At 42.3% G+C, this 13,631-nt stretch overlaps 2 protein-coding genes across 3 annotated transcripts in view; one reads left to right on the top strand and one right to left on the bottom strand.

Annotated features, from left to right (window-relative positions):
* The first annotated feature begins 73 nt into the window (after positions 1 to 73).
* On the top strand, positions 74 to 6,146 carry RWDD2A (RWD domain containing 2A). The gene is made up of 3 exons (XM_040058899.1): positions 74 to 202; positions 1,025 to 1,243; positions 2,747 to 6,146. Exons 2-3 carry the CDS (start codon positions 1,046 to 1,048, stop codon positions 3,422 to 3,424), a joined length of 876 nt encoding a protein of 291 aa, XP_039914833.1. The 5' UTR covers positions 74 to 202; positions 1,025 to 1,045; the 3' UTR covers positions 3,425 to 6,146.
* Positions 6,147 to 6,196: 50 nt separating this feature from the next.
* The window catches only part of ME1 (malic enzyme 1), a 160,624-nt gene continuing 153,189 nt past the window's right edge, over positions 6,197 to 13,631 (bottom strand). For both annotated transcript variants that reach the window (XM_040058897.2, XM_040058896.2), the window contains exons 13-14: positions 8,976 to 9,074; positions 6,197 to 6,553 (exon numbers count right to left, since the gene is read on the bottom strand). In XM_040058897.2, the coding sequence (XP_039914831.1) occupies positions 6,395 to 6,553; positions 8,976 to 9,074 (258 nt within the window). In that variant the 3' untranslated portion in view covers positions 6,197 to 6,394. The remainder of the gene's footprint in view (positions 6,554 to 8,975; positions 9,075 to 13,631) is intronic.

The raw sequence follows: 13,631 nt of genomic DNA, 5'->3' as shown, positions 1-13,631 counted from the left end.
CCGCGGCTGCGCAGGAGCCGACCCGCCCGTGCCGGGAGCGTCCGGCGAAACGTCCGGAACGGCGGGAGCGGGGGCCGGGCACGGGCCGGGCTGGCCGTGACACCCGCGCCCGCACAGCTTCACTGACAGCACGCTCGGATTACAGCGCTGCCCCCCCAGTGCGGTGCTTTTGGCTGAGGCGGGGTTAATTTTCTTCACAGTGGTTGGTACAGGGCTGTGTTTAGGATTTGTGCTGAACACCGTGCTCATGATGTGGAGATGTTTTTGTTATTGCTGAGCGGAGCTTACACTGAGTCAAGACCTTTCCTGATTTTTGTACTGTCGTGCTGGGAAGGGGGCTGGGGGTGCTTGGGAAGTTGGGAGGAGACACAGCCGGGATAGGTGGCCCAATGACCAAAGGGACATTCCAGACCATGGAATATCATGCTCTGTATATGAAGTTGGGGAAAGAGGAAGGCAGGACATTTGCAGTGATGGCGTTTGTCTCCCCAAATCACCATTGGGTGTGATGGGGCCCTGCCCTCCTGGGGATGGCGGAACACCTGCCTGCCCATGGGAAGCAGGGAATTCATTCCTTGTTTTGCTTGTGTGCATGGTTTCTGCTTTCCCTGTGGAACTGTCTTTATCTCAACAAGTGAATTTTCTGCCTTTTGCCCTTCCTACTCTCCCCCGATCCCGCGGGCTGGGGAGGCGGCTGTGTGGGGCTTGGCTGCCGGCTGGGCTTGAACCAGGACACCCAGGCAAGACGGGGTGTATCTGCTGATAAATGACATAAATAGTGAATGTATCACTGCCCACGCACATCAGCGAGGGGCTCCATGCCGTGCTCGTTCCCGTCCCTGAGCCCGGCAGGGCCCGCGGGGCTCCGCCTGCCCGCCCCTGCCCGTGGGGGCTGTGAGGGCCCGGCTGCTGAGCGCTCTGTGTCCGGCCGTGCTCAACCAAATTCTGCCCTTCAAGGATCGCGGGGCTTCCTGGTGGTGCTGAGCCACGTGATAAACGCCGGGGTTTGACTCTCTCGTTCCAGCCGTGCGTGGAGGGCAGCGCAATGGCTGTCACGGTAAAAGAATGCCTGGAGCTCCAGCTGCTGGAAGTGGAAATGCTCCTTTCGATGTTTCCCAAAAGAGGGGAATTCAGCCTGGATGCGGATGCCGTGCCCAGCATCCAGCGCTACTTGAGGAATGCTGAGGGAGCCCTGCCCCCCCAGCTGGAATATCGCATCGCTCTCCATGTAGGGGAGGCGAAGGTGAGAGCTGCCGAGGAGACTTGGTGGTGGGTGGTGGTGTCTTTACTCCTGCACACACTTGAAAACTCTGCCCATGGGAAAGAAGGGGGTAAAAAAGCCACCACATGTTTGTTTGCTGTTTGAAAAGTCAAGAGTAACAGAAAATCTTGGCTGCTGCCAACATCTGCATTAGAAATACAAAAATGTAAAAATAGCCCCAAATGGCAGAATGCAATTATGGAGTCACAAAAACACAAAACCAAAACCAGGCTATGAGCAGAGAAACCAAACTTGCATTTTAAGGAGTTACAACAGTTTAAATGATTGAAGAAAAAATTGAAGTAATTGATGTAAATACTTGCACAGAGGACACAGGTCCGAGTGCATACTAATGCAGTGACTAGAAATTGAGAACAGACAAACTCAGCCTAAAAGCCATTTTCCACGGAACGAAGGTAACCAAACATTTGAACAATTCACTGGGTAATGAGATGGCCTCATGATTTTTTTGAAACGTGAGGTATAAACTTAAGTATCTTTCTAAAATGCACCCTTTCACCAATCTTCAGAGAGGTTTTATGAACTATGTAAGAAGGGCTTGTGTAGGAGTAGTGGGTTTTTTCCCATAGCAGATTGTCAAGGAACTTGGAAAGATAATTAGTCATTTCATGATTCACTTCTCTCTGCAGGACTAATCATAGGACTGTACACTGTAGTGAGTACCCCCTAATAGTCTACAGGGGCTTGAAGCACTGAGGACACTTAAATCCTTTCCTGCTCTAGAGGCAGAGTTCAGCTGCCAAAGGACTGCAGTGCTCCGTTTGTAGGAATAATCAAGAGAAATTCAACAGCCCAATGTTCATAAGAGATCAGATAAGATAATCTAGAGGTCTCCCTGACCTGAAACATACATCAGCCTTTTCATCCTGTAAAATCCTGATTCCTCTTTACAGTGAGTAATTGCTTAAAGTAATGGTAATGCACAGAATCATAGAATGGTTTGGGTTGGGAGCAACCTTTAAGATCAAGTATTTCCAAAACTTTTGCCATGTGTTTCTATATACAGTAGGTACAATCACAAACACCATTTCATGTAACTTGGCCTTTTTTTCCAGCAGCTGGGCTGAGTTCATGAGTAGTCATGTGCATTTGGTAAGGGATGAGATTCTCAAAAGCCCTTGACTCCAGCAGTTCATTGCTGTAGCAACACTGAGCTAGAAATATCCCTCGAGAGTAACTGTGTACCTTCTCCCAAGCCATAGCATTAGTTCTGTGTACAGCACAAAAGCTGCCTGGATAACATCAGAAGTATTGTGAAAGTGACAGCATGATGCAAAAGAAGAAAAGGAACAGAGAACAGGTTGGTGGGACAAAAGGGAAGTGGAAATAATTCCAGTCAGTAGGATGCTGCAGTCTTGATTACATCTCCTCATAATCTGCCTCTGACAGGGAAGAAGAATCTAGCATGCCTTCAGTAGCTGCAGAATTAATTTTCTATGTGTGTGTGTGTCTTCTGTTTTTAAGGTAAAGGTGGAATTGCAGGTTCTCCTTCCTCATATGTACCCTCAAGTGGCTCCTCAGCTCTTTGCCAGATCAGATGCTCTGCACAGACAGCAACAGTTGCAGCTCAATACTGGTCTGGCATCTCACATCAGCTCCCTGGATTCAGGAGATCTGTGTGTATGTGAGGCTGTGCAGTGGGTGAAGGACAACAGCCTGCCTTTCTTGGAAAACAGTAAGGCCTCATCTGAGTGTGCTTCTAAAGAAGCCGGGGCTAAGGAAATGCTGCATCGCATGTGGATCTACAGCCATCACATATACAGGCAGGAACTGAGGAAAAAGATTTTTGACTGTGCAAAGAAGTTAAATCTGACTGGCTTCTGCCTAACTGGGAAACCTGGTGTCATCTGTGTGGAGGGACTCCAAGAAAGCTGTGACGAGTTCTGGCGTGTTATTAGATATCCCAACTGGAAGCATATTTCATGTAAGCATGTGGAGAATGTAGAAACGGAGGGAAGCATTGATAAACTTCGTCTCTTTCACAGTTTTGAAGACCTGCAGTTTCAGGCACATGGCGATTATGGCCTGAGGAATGACTATCACATGGATCTTGGCCAGTTTCTAGAATTCCTGAAACAGCATCAAAGTGGACACATTTTCCAGATTTTATTTGGTGTTGAAGGCAAACTTTCAGACAATTGAGAAAAACTGTTTATAAAGAGTTCTAATTCTGGAGAGCAAGAGGTGTTGCTAACACTGACATATTTTGCCTTACAGCTACTGTGTAAAGGGAAGCTTTAACATCTAAGCTGAATGGTTTAAGTAGTTAATCTCAGCTTTCGTGCTGAACTGCCATGTATTTTTGAGATGTGTTCACTGATTTTTTAAGACTCTAAAATCAGTATTTGTCTCTGTGAGCCATGCCTCAAAGCACTCACAAGGTGATAAACATTCCAGTGTGTTAGGAATTACACAGTCTCCTCATCTGTACTGTGCTATGTGAGTTGCTTCCCATCTCACCTAAACCTACTCTCTTTCAGTTTAAAACATTCTCCCCTTGTCCTGTCGCTACATGCGCTTGTAAAAAAATCCCTTTCCAGCCTTCTTGAAGGCTCCCATCAGCTACTGAAAAGTGGTTACCTTGCCAAAGCCTTCTCTTCTCCAGGCTGAACAATCCCAATTCTCTCAGCCAGTTGTCATAGGAGAGGTGCTTCAGCCTTCTGATCATTTTTTGTGGCCCTCCTCTGGACTTCCATGTTCCTTTTATGTTCATGTTCCAGAGCTGGATGCAAAGGTCTCACAAAAGGGGAGTAGAGGATGAGAATGACCTCCCCTCAGCCTGCTGGTCATGCTGCTTTTGATGCAGCCTAGGATACAGTCGGCTTTCTTGGCTTCAGGTGCACATCACTGGCTCATGTTGAGCTTTTTGTCTACCACTGCCAAGTCCCTCTCCTCAGGGTTGCTCTCAGTCCATTCCTCACCCAGTCTATGTGCTTGGGATTGCTCCGACCCAGGGGCAGGACCTTGCACTCGGCCTTGAACACCACAAGGCTTGCACAGACCCACCTCTCCAGGTCCCTCTGGATAACATCCCTTCCCTCCAGTGTGCAGACTGCTCCACCTAACTTGGTGTCATCAGCAAACTTGCTGAGGGTGCATTTGGTCCCACTGTCCGTGTCACCGATGACAACGTTAATACCAGCGCATGAGGAGTGTCACTCTCACTGGTCTCCACTTGGACATCGAGCTGTTTACTGCAACTCTTTGCAGCCAACTGTCCTTACCCCCACAGTGGTTCATCCATCACATCCATGTCTCTTCAATTTAGAGACAAGGATGTCATGTGGCCAAGTGTCTGTCTGGTTAACAATTTTCCATCTGTTCAATTCATGGCATTTTATGTTTACACTGTTAGGCCAAACACCTTGGAAACAAAAATGGGACAGATGAGACAAAGTTTAGCTTCCCCCCCCCTACATTACATAAGGAAATACAGGTAAAATACGGAAAATATGAAAACCCCCCTATACACATATATATATATTTATACATTTATTTACATAAAAATACAACTAACTTGAAGAATCCTTTCTACGTCAAATTAGTATGGAGAGAATTTTCTAGCTTGTTAAGAGGCAATGCTGTAAATTAAGGCAGCGTTTGCCTGCCGGGAAGTGTGCTGAGCATGGATGTGGATAGTGAGTGTTCCAGTTTGCAGTGCATGATCATATTTAATGGCCATCAATATAATATGTAGTTGAAGAACACTACTGAAAAGTCCCCAGCAGCTGTGCTTTAAAGGACCACCAGCCCACCACCTCCCACTCTGTGCCTGCGTGCCGTAATGTGAAAATGGGTACCAAGCAATAAAAGCAGACTCACTGCTGGCTGCAGAGGTCTGGCTGATCGACTCCAACACCCAGGCACTCAACAGCAGCTGTTCAAAGCTGCTGTGTTTCAGCAGACGTAGCTGATGACATACATAACAGATATTTTTTTATTTCAAATGAAACACAAGGAAATGCTTTAATACCCTTCTCACAATAGCAACACTTTGAAATGCAGAGGATGGCATTGAAATGCAGAGTGTTTCTCTGCATTAGTCAGAATATGACTAATGTCTTTTCCTTCACTGCGGAAAGTGTACTGTTGGTGTGATCATAACTTCTGCCTAAAGCAGTGAGGCAAAAACGTTAACGTGTTCCCATTAGACAGTGAGGGAGAAAGTACCTCTCTTTGAATTTGGGAGCTGTAATCTGCAGCTGTGACAGAGCTAGACAGATAAAATTAATATTTGGTTTTCTAGAGATAATCTCTCTAATAAGGATTTGAGAGAAACATTGTAGAAAAAATGTTCAAGTAACCTTTGTTTCCAGAACCATCCACAAAATACATTACATTTTTCTTGGAGTGGTAATTGTTTTAACAACTCAAAGTCTATTCCTGGCATTTTGTTACTCCCTTTTTGTCAAGAACATGGAGTTCAAGAAATTAGGCCAAACATTTGCAATGGATCAGAACAGTGGTTATCTTGGCGGAGATTGAAATCCTTGATCTTATACAGGACATTACCTGAGCTTGTGTTAAATTTTGGTAATGTTAAATGTTATTGTTAGTTAAGTTAAAATGTTCTAATTGAATGCGAACAAAAGTTTCTTCAGGTTTGGTTCTTTTAGGAAATTTTCATTTTGTAACTTCACACAAGAGTGACCAGTAAGGAATTTTCTCTGGAATAAAATATTCTAACCTTACGGTTGTTTGAAGTTTGGGGTTTTTTTTTAATTAAGAAGTTCACAAATTATGCACCGTGACTGTAACGGATAAAACATCAAATGCATTTTTAAGTGTCCATTTATCTGCTTTTGTGACAAAACTCTTGATTAAAGATACAACCACTTTTTTCAAAAAGATCTGTCAAACTGTAGTGTAGGATATCTCAATTAAAATAACAATCGAAATAACCAAACGCAAATGTGTTTCTCAGATTAATTTTTATTATCTGATGTATAATTGATCATTTCTCAATCTGAGTTTCTAACCGACTGCTCTGAATTAGAAAAAGTTTTTCTGCATCTTAAAAAATTAGCTATTCTTAGACTTCCTAGGCAGAAATAACCTTAATATTTTAATGCTTTTTAACTGCAGCTGATTTGTTCATTCTTCATTAAATATTTACAATTTGACTTTCATGGCCTCCTCAGGCCAGGTGTAGGAGTCAGCCACGAAGCTGTTGTAATCCGTACTGTACACCTGAGAGCGGATGAAGGCTTCGAGGTCCTGGGGCTGAGGATAGGTGGAGGCAGTGTTTTTCTTGTAGGCTTCTTCTGCGATCTGAAAAGATGCATTAAAATCCTAATTAGTGCTGATAAACTATCTGAGTACATTTAACAGGATTTAAAAGTAGGACTTAGTCCAAAATCAAGATGAGACTTCATCCTCTCTGGTGCTGTCAGTCACCTGTGTTCACACAGGATCCAGGTTAGTACCCGGTGGAATAAGACTACAACAGGATGATGTTCGTGTTTAAGTGGCTCTTACTTGGGCTCCTTCTGAACAGGCTTACATGTTCAGACTGTTACAAACACAGTGCTCCTCTTTGCACGGGAGTGTCTTAGCTTTTACTGTGCAGTGGTGGCTAAAATATTCCACAACCCCCTAGCACTGAGATATAATTTCTGTTTTTCTCTCATCACTTTATCCTGGTTTACCATCTTCCCAAAGCACTGTAAGAAAAGTGTGATTTGTTCAAAGCTTCCATGCTCCTTGAATATCAGAGAAGTTTAGTTGTTGGGGAGGATGAAGCCAGAAAGCCCTATAAATATGACTGCTTAGATTCTGAGAATGTGAAACCTGTAAGTGAGATAGAATTGAAAGCAACTTTTGGTTTGAGATGTCCTAGCTACTGGATGTCTGGGAAAACAGTTATATGGCCAGCCAAAGGTCAAATGGAATGTCCTGTCTCGCCCCTCAATGTATGGTTCATCCCACACCTGTACCCCTCCCCTGGAGTATCAGGTATCTGTAACCCCATTGGCACAAGGCTTGTTCCAGCCCACCTTGAAGCCCCCTTATCAGGGGGCTGCGAGAGTGGGTTGGTCTCTCTTTCCCCTCTTACCCCTCTTTTTCTTTTGCCTGGCACTTTTTCCTGAGTTTCCTCTTGGAATTTCCTCTCCCTTCCCCCTCTCCATACCTCTCCCTCCCCCCACTCCCTAGGCCCTGCCACGAGTTGAGCCTGGCAACTCAAAGCAAGGCCTCACATCCTTTATAATAAACCTCATCTTCTAAAACCCAGCTTCAGAGAACTCTCGTCTACATTCATCCACACCGTCCTGGAGTCTGCAGCGAAGCAATATCTACATTTAGTATCTGCCATAGCTTGATAATATACTTCAGAAAAAGTAAAGTCACGGGAAAAAAATAGTCCCATGCAGTGCACAGGATGGCTGGGGGAAATAAAAATGTTTGATCGCTCTTTCCTCACCCAGACCATACCTAAGTGAATCAATTAGGCATCACAAATACAGCTGCAACAAAAATTAAGTTTAGAAGGGGTTAGAGCTCTCTCAACACATCAAAGTAGCCTCTCCCATCTGAAGAACACCTGCTTGAGAAATAAATATCTTCAGACTGGATATTCATCTGTGAAACAAAGCCTGGCAGACAGATTTAATACAACAGCACTGTGAAAAGATCTGCTTGAAACTATTTGGCAAATACTCTTAATGCTCCTCCTTTGAATAAAAGGGAGACATTATTCTTCTTGCTTTCCTTAGCTGTCTTTAAAACATAAATGTTCTAGTTTGGTGAGAAGCTGAGACCCCAGATCACCTTTTTAAGACTTCTTGTCTAGGATTAATCTGAATTCCAACTCAATTTGAATGAGAAGCACTTTAGGTGTTTATGTAGGAATCTTCAGGTCTGTGCACATAATTATTGTGGTTGAATAAGGTCTGAATTCATACTCAATGCTGGGTATTCCAAAATATTTTGATAGTGTTCCTCTCCTGGAAAAGGCAGAGGCTGTTGCTAAACTCTTGGATTGGGTTGTTTGAGCCAGAGTAAGTATTTGCAGGAATAAAGTTTCAACAGAGAACAGGCAGAAAGAGTCACTTGGTAACATTTTTCCTTCTTTTGTATTTTCTAGAACACATACAAATAGAGGAGGAATTTCTATCACAGTTTCTGCCAAATACAGAGTCAGTTTGATTTTGCCTGCGGAATTTAAGTAACATTTTCACATTTACAAAACAGAGTCACTACTTACCCAAGAAGACATGAACTTTGAGAAGGACTTTTTCTTAAATACACAGGTTAATAATAAGTGAAGCTATGGAAACTGTTTCAAATATGAGGGCTCCTTGTTATTCTTTCAGAAGCATATGAAGTGGAATTACATTAAGGTGACAATGAGAGAAAACCATAATTGTAGAAAAAAATATCACAGAAGACAAGAAAAAAGTGGAAACTGATAACATGAAGGGCCAACAGCCCTTCAGCTGTGCAGCTGGCATGACTCTGGTGAACAGCAGAGTGCTCTATGGACATACACACTTGCTGTAGTTCCACAACTCTCCTTGCACTTGGATTACCTTTACATTTATGAATTTAAAATTAATTTTGAAACTGCTACATATCCAATATCGATTGACGTAAACCAACTTGTGTGAAGGTGTGTTGGGTGATGAAATCAATCTATGTAGAGCTGGGGGGAAGGGGGGAAGAAAAAAAGCCACAAAAGGCTGAAATGCCTTACCCTCACAGCGATTTTCAGTGACACGTCCTTAATGGTGACTAAAGGGGGGTAGAGGCGACCTTCCCGTAAATGCTCTTCTGTAACTTGCTGCGCTATAACCTGAAATAACACAAACATGTTTAACTTGACATGCAGATGCAGCTGGAGCTCGATTAGACAGTGACATCGTCCTTAGCAAACAAATGTTTCTGCTTTGGCAAATCTCACTGATACTGCTAATCCACCTAGACAGCATTTTTTAGAACCGCCTTTGTCATTAGGAGAAGCTACACAAGAATGAGAACTGTAGGGAGTTACACCTTTTTCTCATTCAGACAATACAAGTTACTTAAGTCTTAAGTAGGTTTGTGACACACAAAAACTAGCAAATAGTTCATTGTGAGATATAAATTCCAGCCAACAATTGCAGTTGGGTCAATGACTTCTACAATATAAAGAAGCACCAGTCATTCTGCCAATTGTCACATTAACCTGTGCAGGGAACAGAACTGAAACCCTTAAGTGTAAAATGCTCTGAATGAAATTACTGGCAGCTGGTATTTCTGCTATCATTAGCCACAGTTTGTCTTTTGGGGACTTGAAATAGCCTTTCAGGGTGATCCAGACATGGATAGAAGAAAAACTCTGCTTGGATAACATCTGGCGGAGCCATGTATAGCACACCAAGAGACTCTGAAAATACCAGGAAAGTCCAGGAAACACTGAGACTTGCAACTGATAACAAAGCCCAAAGAGAAAGCAAGAAGTGCACTTTTGAGGGAATAATCTGGGAAACTACTTGAAACAAAACACAGATTTGCTGTTTCAACAGCAAATCTTCCTACAGTTCATGTTGCATGTGGGTGATAGGATCCTGTACATATGCTTGTAAACATCTAGGACTGCATCAGAACAGGTGTCTGGATGCATCCCTTCCTGCAGAAGTAGCTAAATAGTTTGAACTAAAGTAACTCCAGGTTCAAAAGAACTCAATGTTCTCTTGAGAAATCTAACCAGAATGCTGGTAGATGTCCCAAGTTTTTCCATTTGGAGTTAAAATGCTGACAAAAGCAATAGGCTGTTGAGTATAACAAGTGAAGAAAATGTATTTGTTAACATTTAAACCTCATCTGGAGAACTACAGCAGAGAAAAACCCTCTAGGGGGAGCTAAGAGAATGTAAAATCAAGTTACTGCTCTGCATAACAGCAACCAGGTTACTGCAGAACGATACACAGCCCTTTGATCTGAATCTGAATGTAAGGAGGCGCTTACAACATGAGGTCCCTGATGTTAACAGCTTAAAGAGGGCTCTGCAGGAAAGATGAAAGCTGAAGAAATCGACAGCAAGTTGCTCTTACTGCAATGCATCGCTGAAAATTAAAGGTTCAGGAGTACTTCTCTTTTGTGATTCTGTTTTTGATAGAAGGCGAGCCACAAAATATTTGGGCAGCGCTCAAAGTGGGAGACATAGCAAGATCAACTGTATAGGTGCCCTGCTGTTCCTTCAGACATACTCCTGTAACAGCAGTGAAAACCATGCAAAAACACAAACACAAGCATTTCCAAAGAGAACAACACCCTCTTCATGTGGTGTTTGAAAAACACTCCTTGAGAACATCAGAGCAGTGGCAGGGGAAAAAATTATGAATTTGGGATTACTGAGAAAATAAAAGGTGTCACAGAAAACATAATTGTGCCAATGTATGAATCCAAAATAAAACAACACTTTGAGCAGGGTGTGGTTTTTTTCCACATATTTCAAACAAGAATGGGGTAGAATCATGAGGGGGTATAGAGAATAAAAAAGATACTCAAAAAATAATAAAATAGATTTGGGAGAAAAAGAGAAGACTGAAAGGAAATGCAAAAGACAACTGAAAGCCAACATTTCTTATGGTGCTGTAGGAAAACCAAATCATCAAACAGCAGAAAACGGTGAGTTTCTTTTTCCAAAGGACTCATAATTAAATTGTGACACTAATTGCCAAAAGATGTTCAAATGTATAAACATGTTTAAAAAGCCACTATGATCATTTATGAAGGAAAATTCCATACAGGGGAAAAAACATCCAGCACAGGAAGGCGATATAGTAAACATTGTCAGAATCTGAGAAGCCACTTCAGCAGCAGGATCATTCTGTATTTCTCCTATTTATCCTCAGATAATTTTTCCTCAGATTCTGTTAGTGATTGCTTTCACAGGAAGATGCCAAGCTGTTTGGACCCTAGGTCCAACTGATTATGGCTATTTTCATGTTTTAAATATTAAGAAATTCAAGTTTTTAATAGAAAAATTAGTGAAGCATTATTGCAGAACCTAAGTGAAAGGCAACCAAGACAAAATGGCATAAAGGAAATGGGGGCATCTTGGTTTTTGGAGGACATATTCTCCATAATGAAAAGATTTTGTAGGATTATTTCTGAACTAAACTGCAGGTCAGACATGCAAGAATATTTCATCAATTCATAATTCTCAGCCTCTTTTTTTGTGTTTGGTCGGACTTCAATAGACAACATCATCCCTTGTCACCAGAGAACAACTGCCCACAGTAAAAAGCCATTACAGCTTACTGTACCTTAGATTTATCATCCAAAGTCATAGTCACACTATTTTACTTGGCGGGAAGAAAAGAACATTGAAAGCAAAATCTGTTCTAGTTATGATAACTACTTAATTATATCAGATTTAACTGGAGAGGTGGCAAAGCAGGAAGCGGGAGGTGCAGGCATGCAGCTCGGGCTGCTTACTTCTTATAATTTCCTTTTTTCAGGTAAGCTACCTTGGCCATCTAAGAAGGTCCCTCTACCCAAAATCCATGGGTTTGGTTCTCTAAATTTTGCAGCATCTTGGATGCTTCCATTTCAAATGAAGAATACTAAGCACTCTTCTAAAACTCCCATGAATCTATTCTGATTTTATCCTTCCATTAAAAAAGACGAGAAAATAAAACAAAAAGAGCACTTTTGCTTTACAGTGTAATTATTCAGCTAAGGGCTTACACAGCCCTGCCAGCCTTCACACCCCTGACACCTCTTCTGGCAGAGTTCTCTGGCACCCATCAGCTCAGCTCACCCAACCCCACAGCCCCTCACATGTAAGGAGACCAGATGAGAAAGCCCTGAGCTGGGAGCAGCTACCCAGGAATCCTGCCACCAACAGATCTTTCCATGCAAGACAAAGATCACATTTTTATATGTCAAACATTTCTAGAGATTTTACCAGGGGAAGACAACTGTATAGCAAAACCTGTACCAAAGAGTCAGGAAAGAACCTCTACCTCAAGTGGGAATTTAAAAGCTTCCTCACAATTTCTAACACTTTACTTCCCTGTTACATTTCTTTGTTCAGAACTGATTTTTTTCTGACTTCATGGACTGTCACATGAAACACAGCTCAATCCACACATCTACCACAGCTTTCAATATATAGAAACCATTTCACACAAACCAAAATGAAGCATCTTCTACAATGAAGTAAGGCAACTCTAACACAGCAGTTTAGACCGGGAAGTGAGGATCACCATATCCAACTGAAATTACAGGGGAGGATTTAAAGGGAAGATATAATTACCCAAAGCTTAGGAGATGGATCATTGCCCTTGTATGATGGTTAAAGCCAGTGGAGACAGGCTGGACTTTTTACTAATTTTAAAGAAGAAAATTGTGAATGCCTTTCTTACAGATGGCAGGCTGTCAGCAAACCTCTTTAAAGATGCCATAGCAAGCATCTTAAAAAACCTCTGAAAGTCCAACAAGGACAGCATGCAAGTGCCCACCCCTTAAGAAAGCTTTGCATGACATACTGCCTGTCATAGAATCACACTGCTGATTAGCTGTCCTGGAGTGGTAGCCAAGGACCACTTTCTTCCCTTTAAACCACAAAGAGAACAGAAGGAGAAAGAATCTGGAATTCCTTAGAGAAGCTGCAGGAGCTGAATAATGCATTCACACATCTGCTAATTTATGCAGATTTTTCCCTCTTTTTTATTGTTTCACAATTCCAGTGTTCCAATTTATTGCTTGGAGGCCTCCTCGATGCGCTGCCTACATTACCCATGTATTCCCAAGTGTGCTTATACAGCTTCTTGGAAGAGTAGGACACTGCACTTTGATGAAGTGCTGTGGATTGTAACTGGTATGAGCTGGACTGGGCAGAAATTCCCCCTGAAGTGAGCCTGGATCAGTTGGAGTTAACGTGATAAACTGAAGGTAGCCTTCTTCCCTATTTCCATACCCTTTAAAAAAACCCCAAAGTATCAGCTTTCAATTACTTTGCATGGACATGGTCAGACCAAGATGCATTGCCCAGGGCTTTCAAATTCTAATTCAAATTCAAACACTTTTTGTAAGCAAAACACACACACAGTAGTCACCCCAAAAAGCTACTAACATCAATAACAGTAATTCCTTTCAATCTAAAATCAAACCTATGTGCTTGTGCATGCAAACTGTACATTTGTGCATTTACCTGCAGTAAGACAGTACTGAAATCTTTTTTTTTTCCCTTCCCAACAGAAGGTAAAGTTTATGTCAGGCGACCCTAGGCCAAGTGTTAACTTTTTAAAAATTACTAGTTCAAATACAATTTATAAAGAACAATACACCTTGCAAATAAAGGCCTTATACAGAAAGCAGTATTTTTCTCATTTCAAAGTTTAGCTCTTCCTGTTTAATT

The sequence above is a fragment of the Hirundo rustica genome, chromosome 3 (assembly GCF_015227805.2).
Source record: "Hirundo rustica isolate bHirRus1 chromosome 3, bHirRus1.pri.v3, whole genome shotgun sequence".
Classification (NCBI taxonomy): Eukaryota; Metazoa; Chordata; class Aves; order Passeriformes; family Hirundinidae; genus Hirundo; species Hirundo rustica.
Note: the sequence above shows the minus strand (reverse complement) of the source record. Positions and strands in the feature narration are given on the sequence as shown.

Bases quoted from the DNA above. Each gene is read 5' to 3' on its own strand.
- RWDD2A (XM_040058899.1), top strand. From the start codon at position 1,046: ATGGCTGTCACGGTAAAAGAATGCCTGGAGCTCCAGCTGCTGGAAGTG. The intron at 1,244-2,746 runs GTGAGAGCTGCC...TCTGTTTTTAAG, and splicing joins TCCATGTAGGGGAGGCGAAG to GTAAAGGTGGAATTGCAGGT.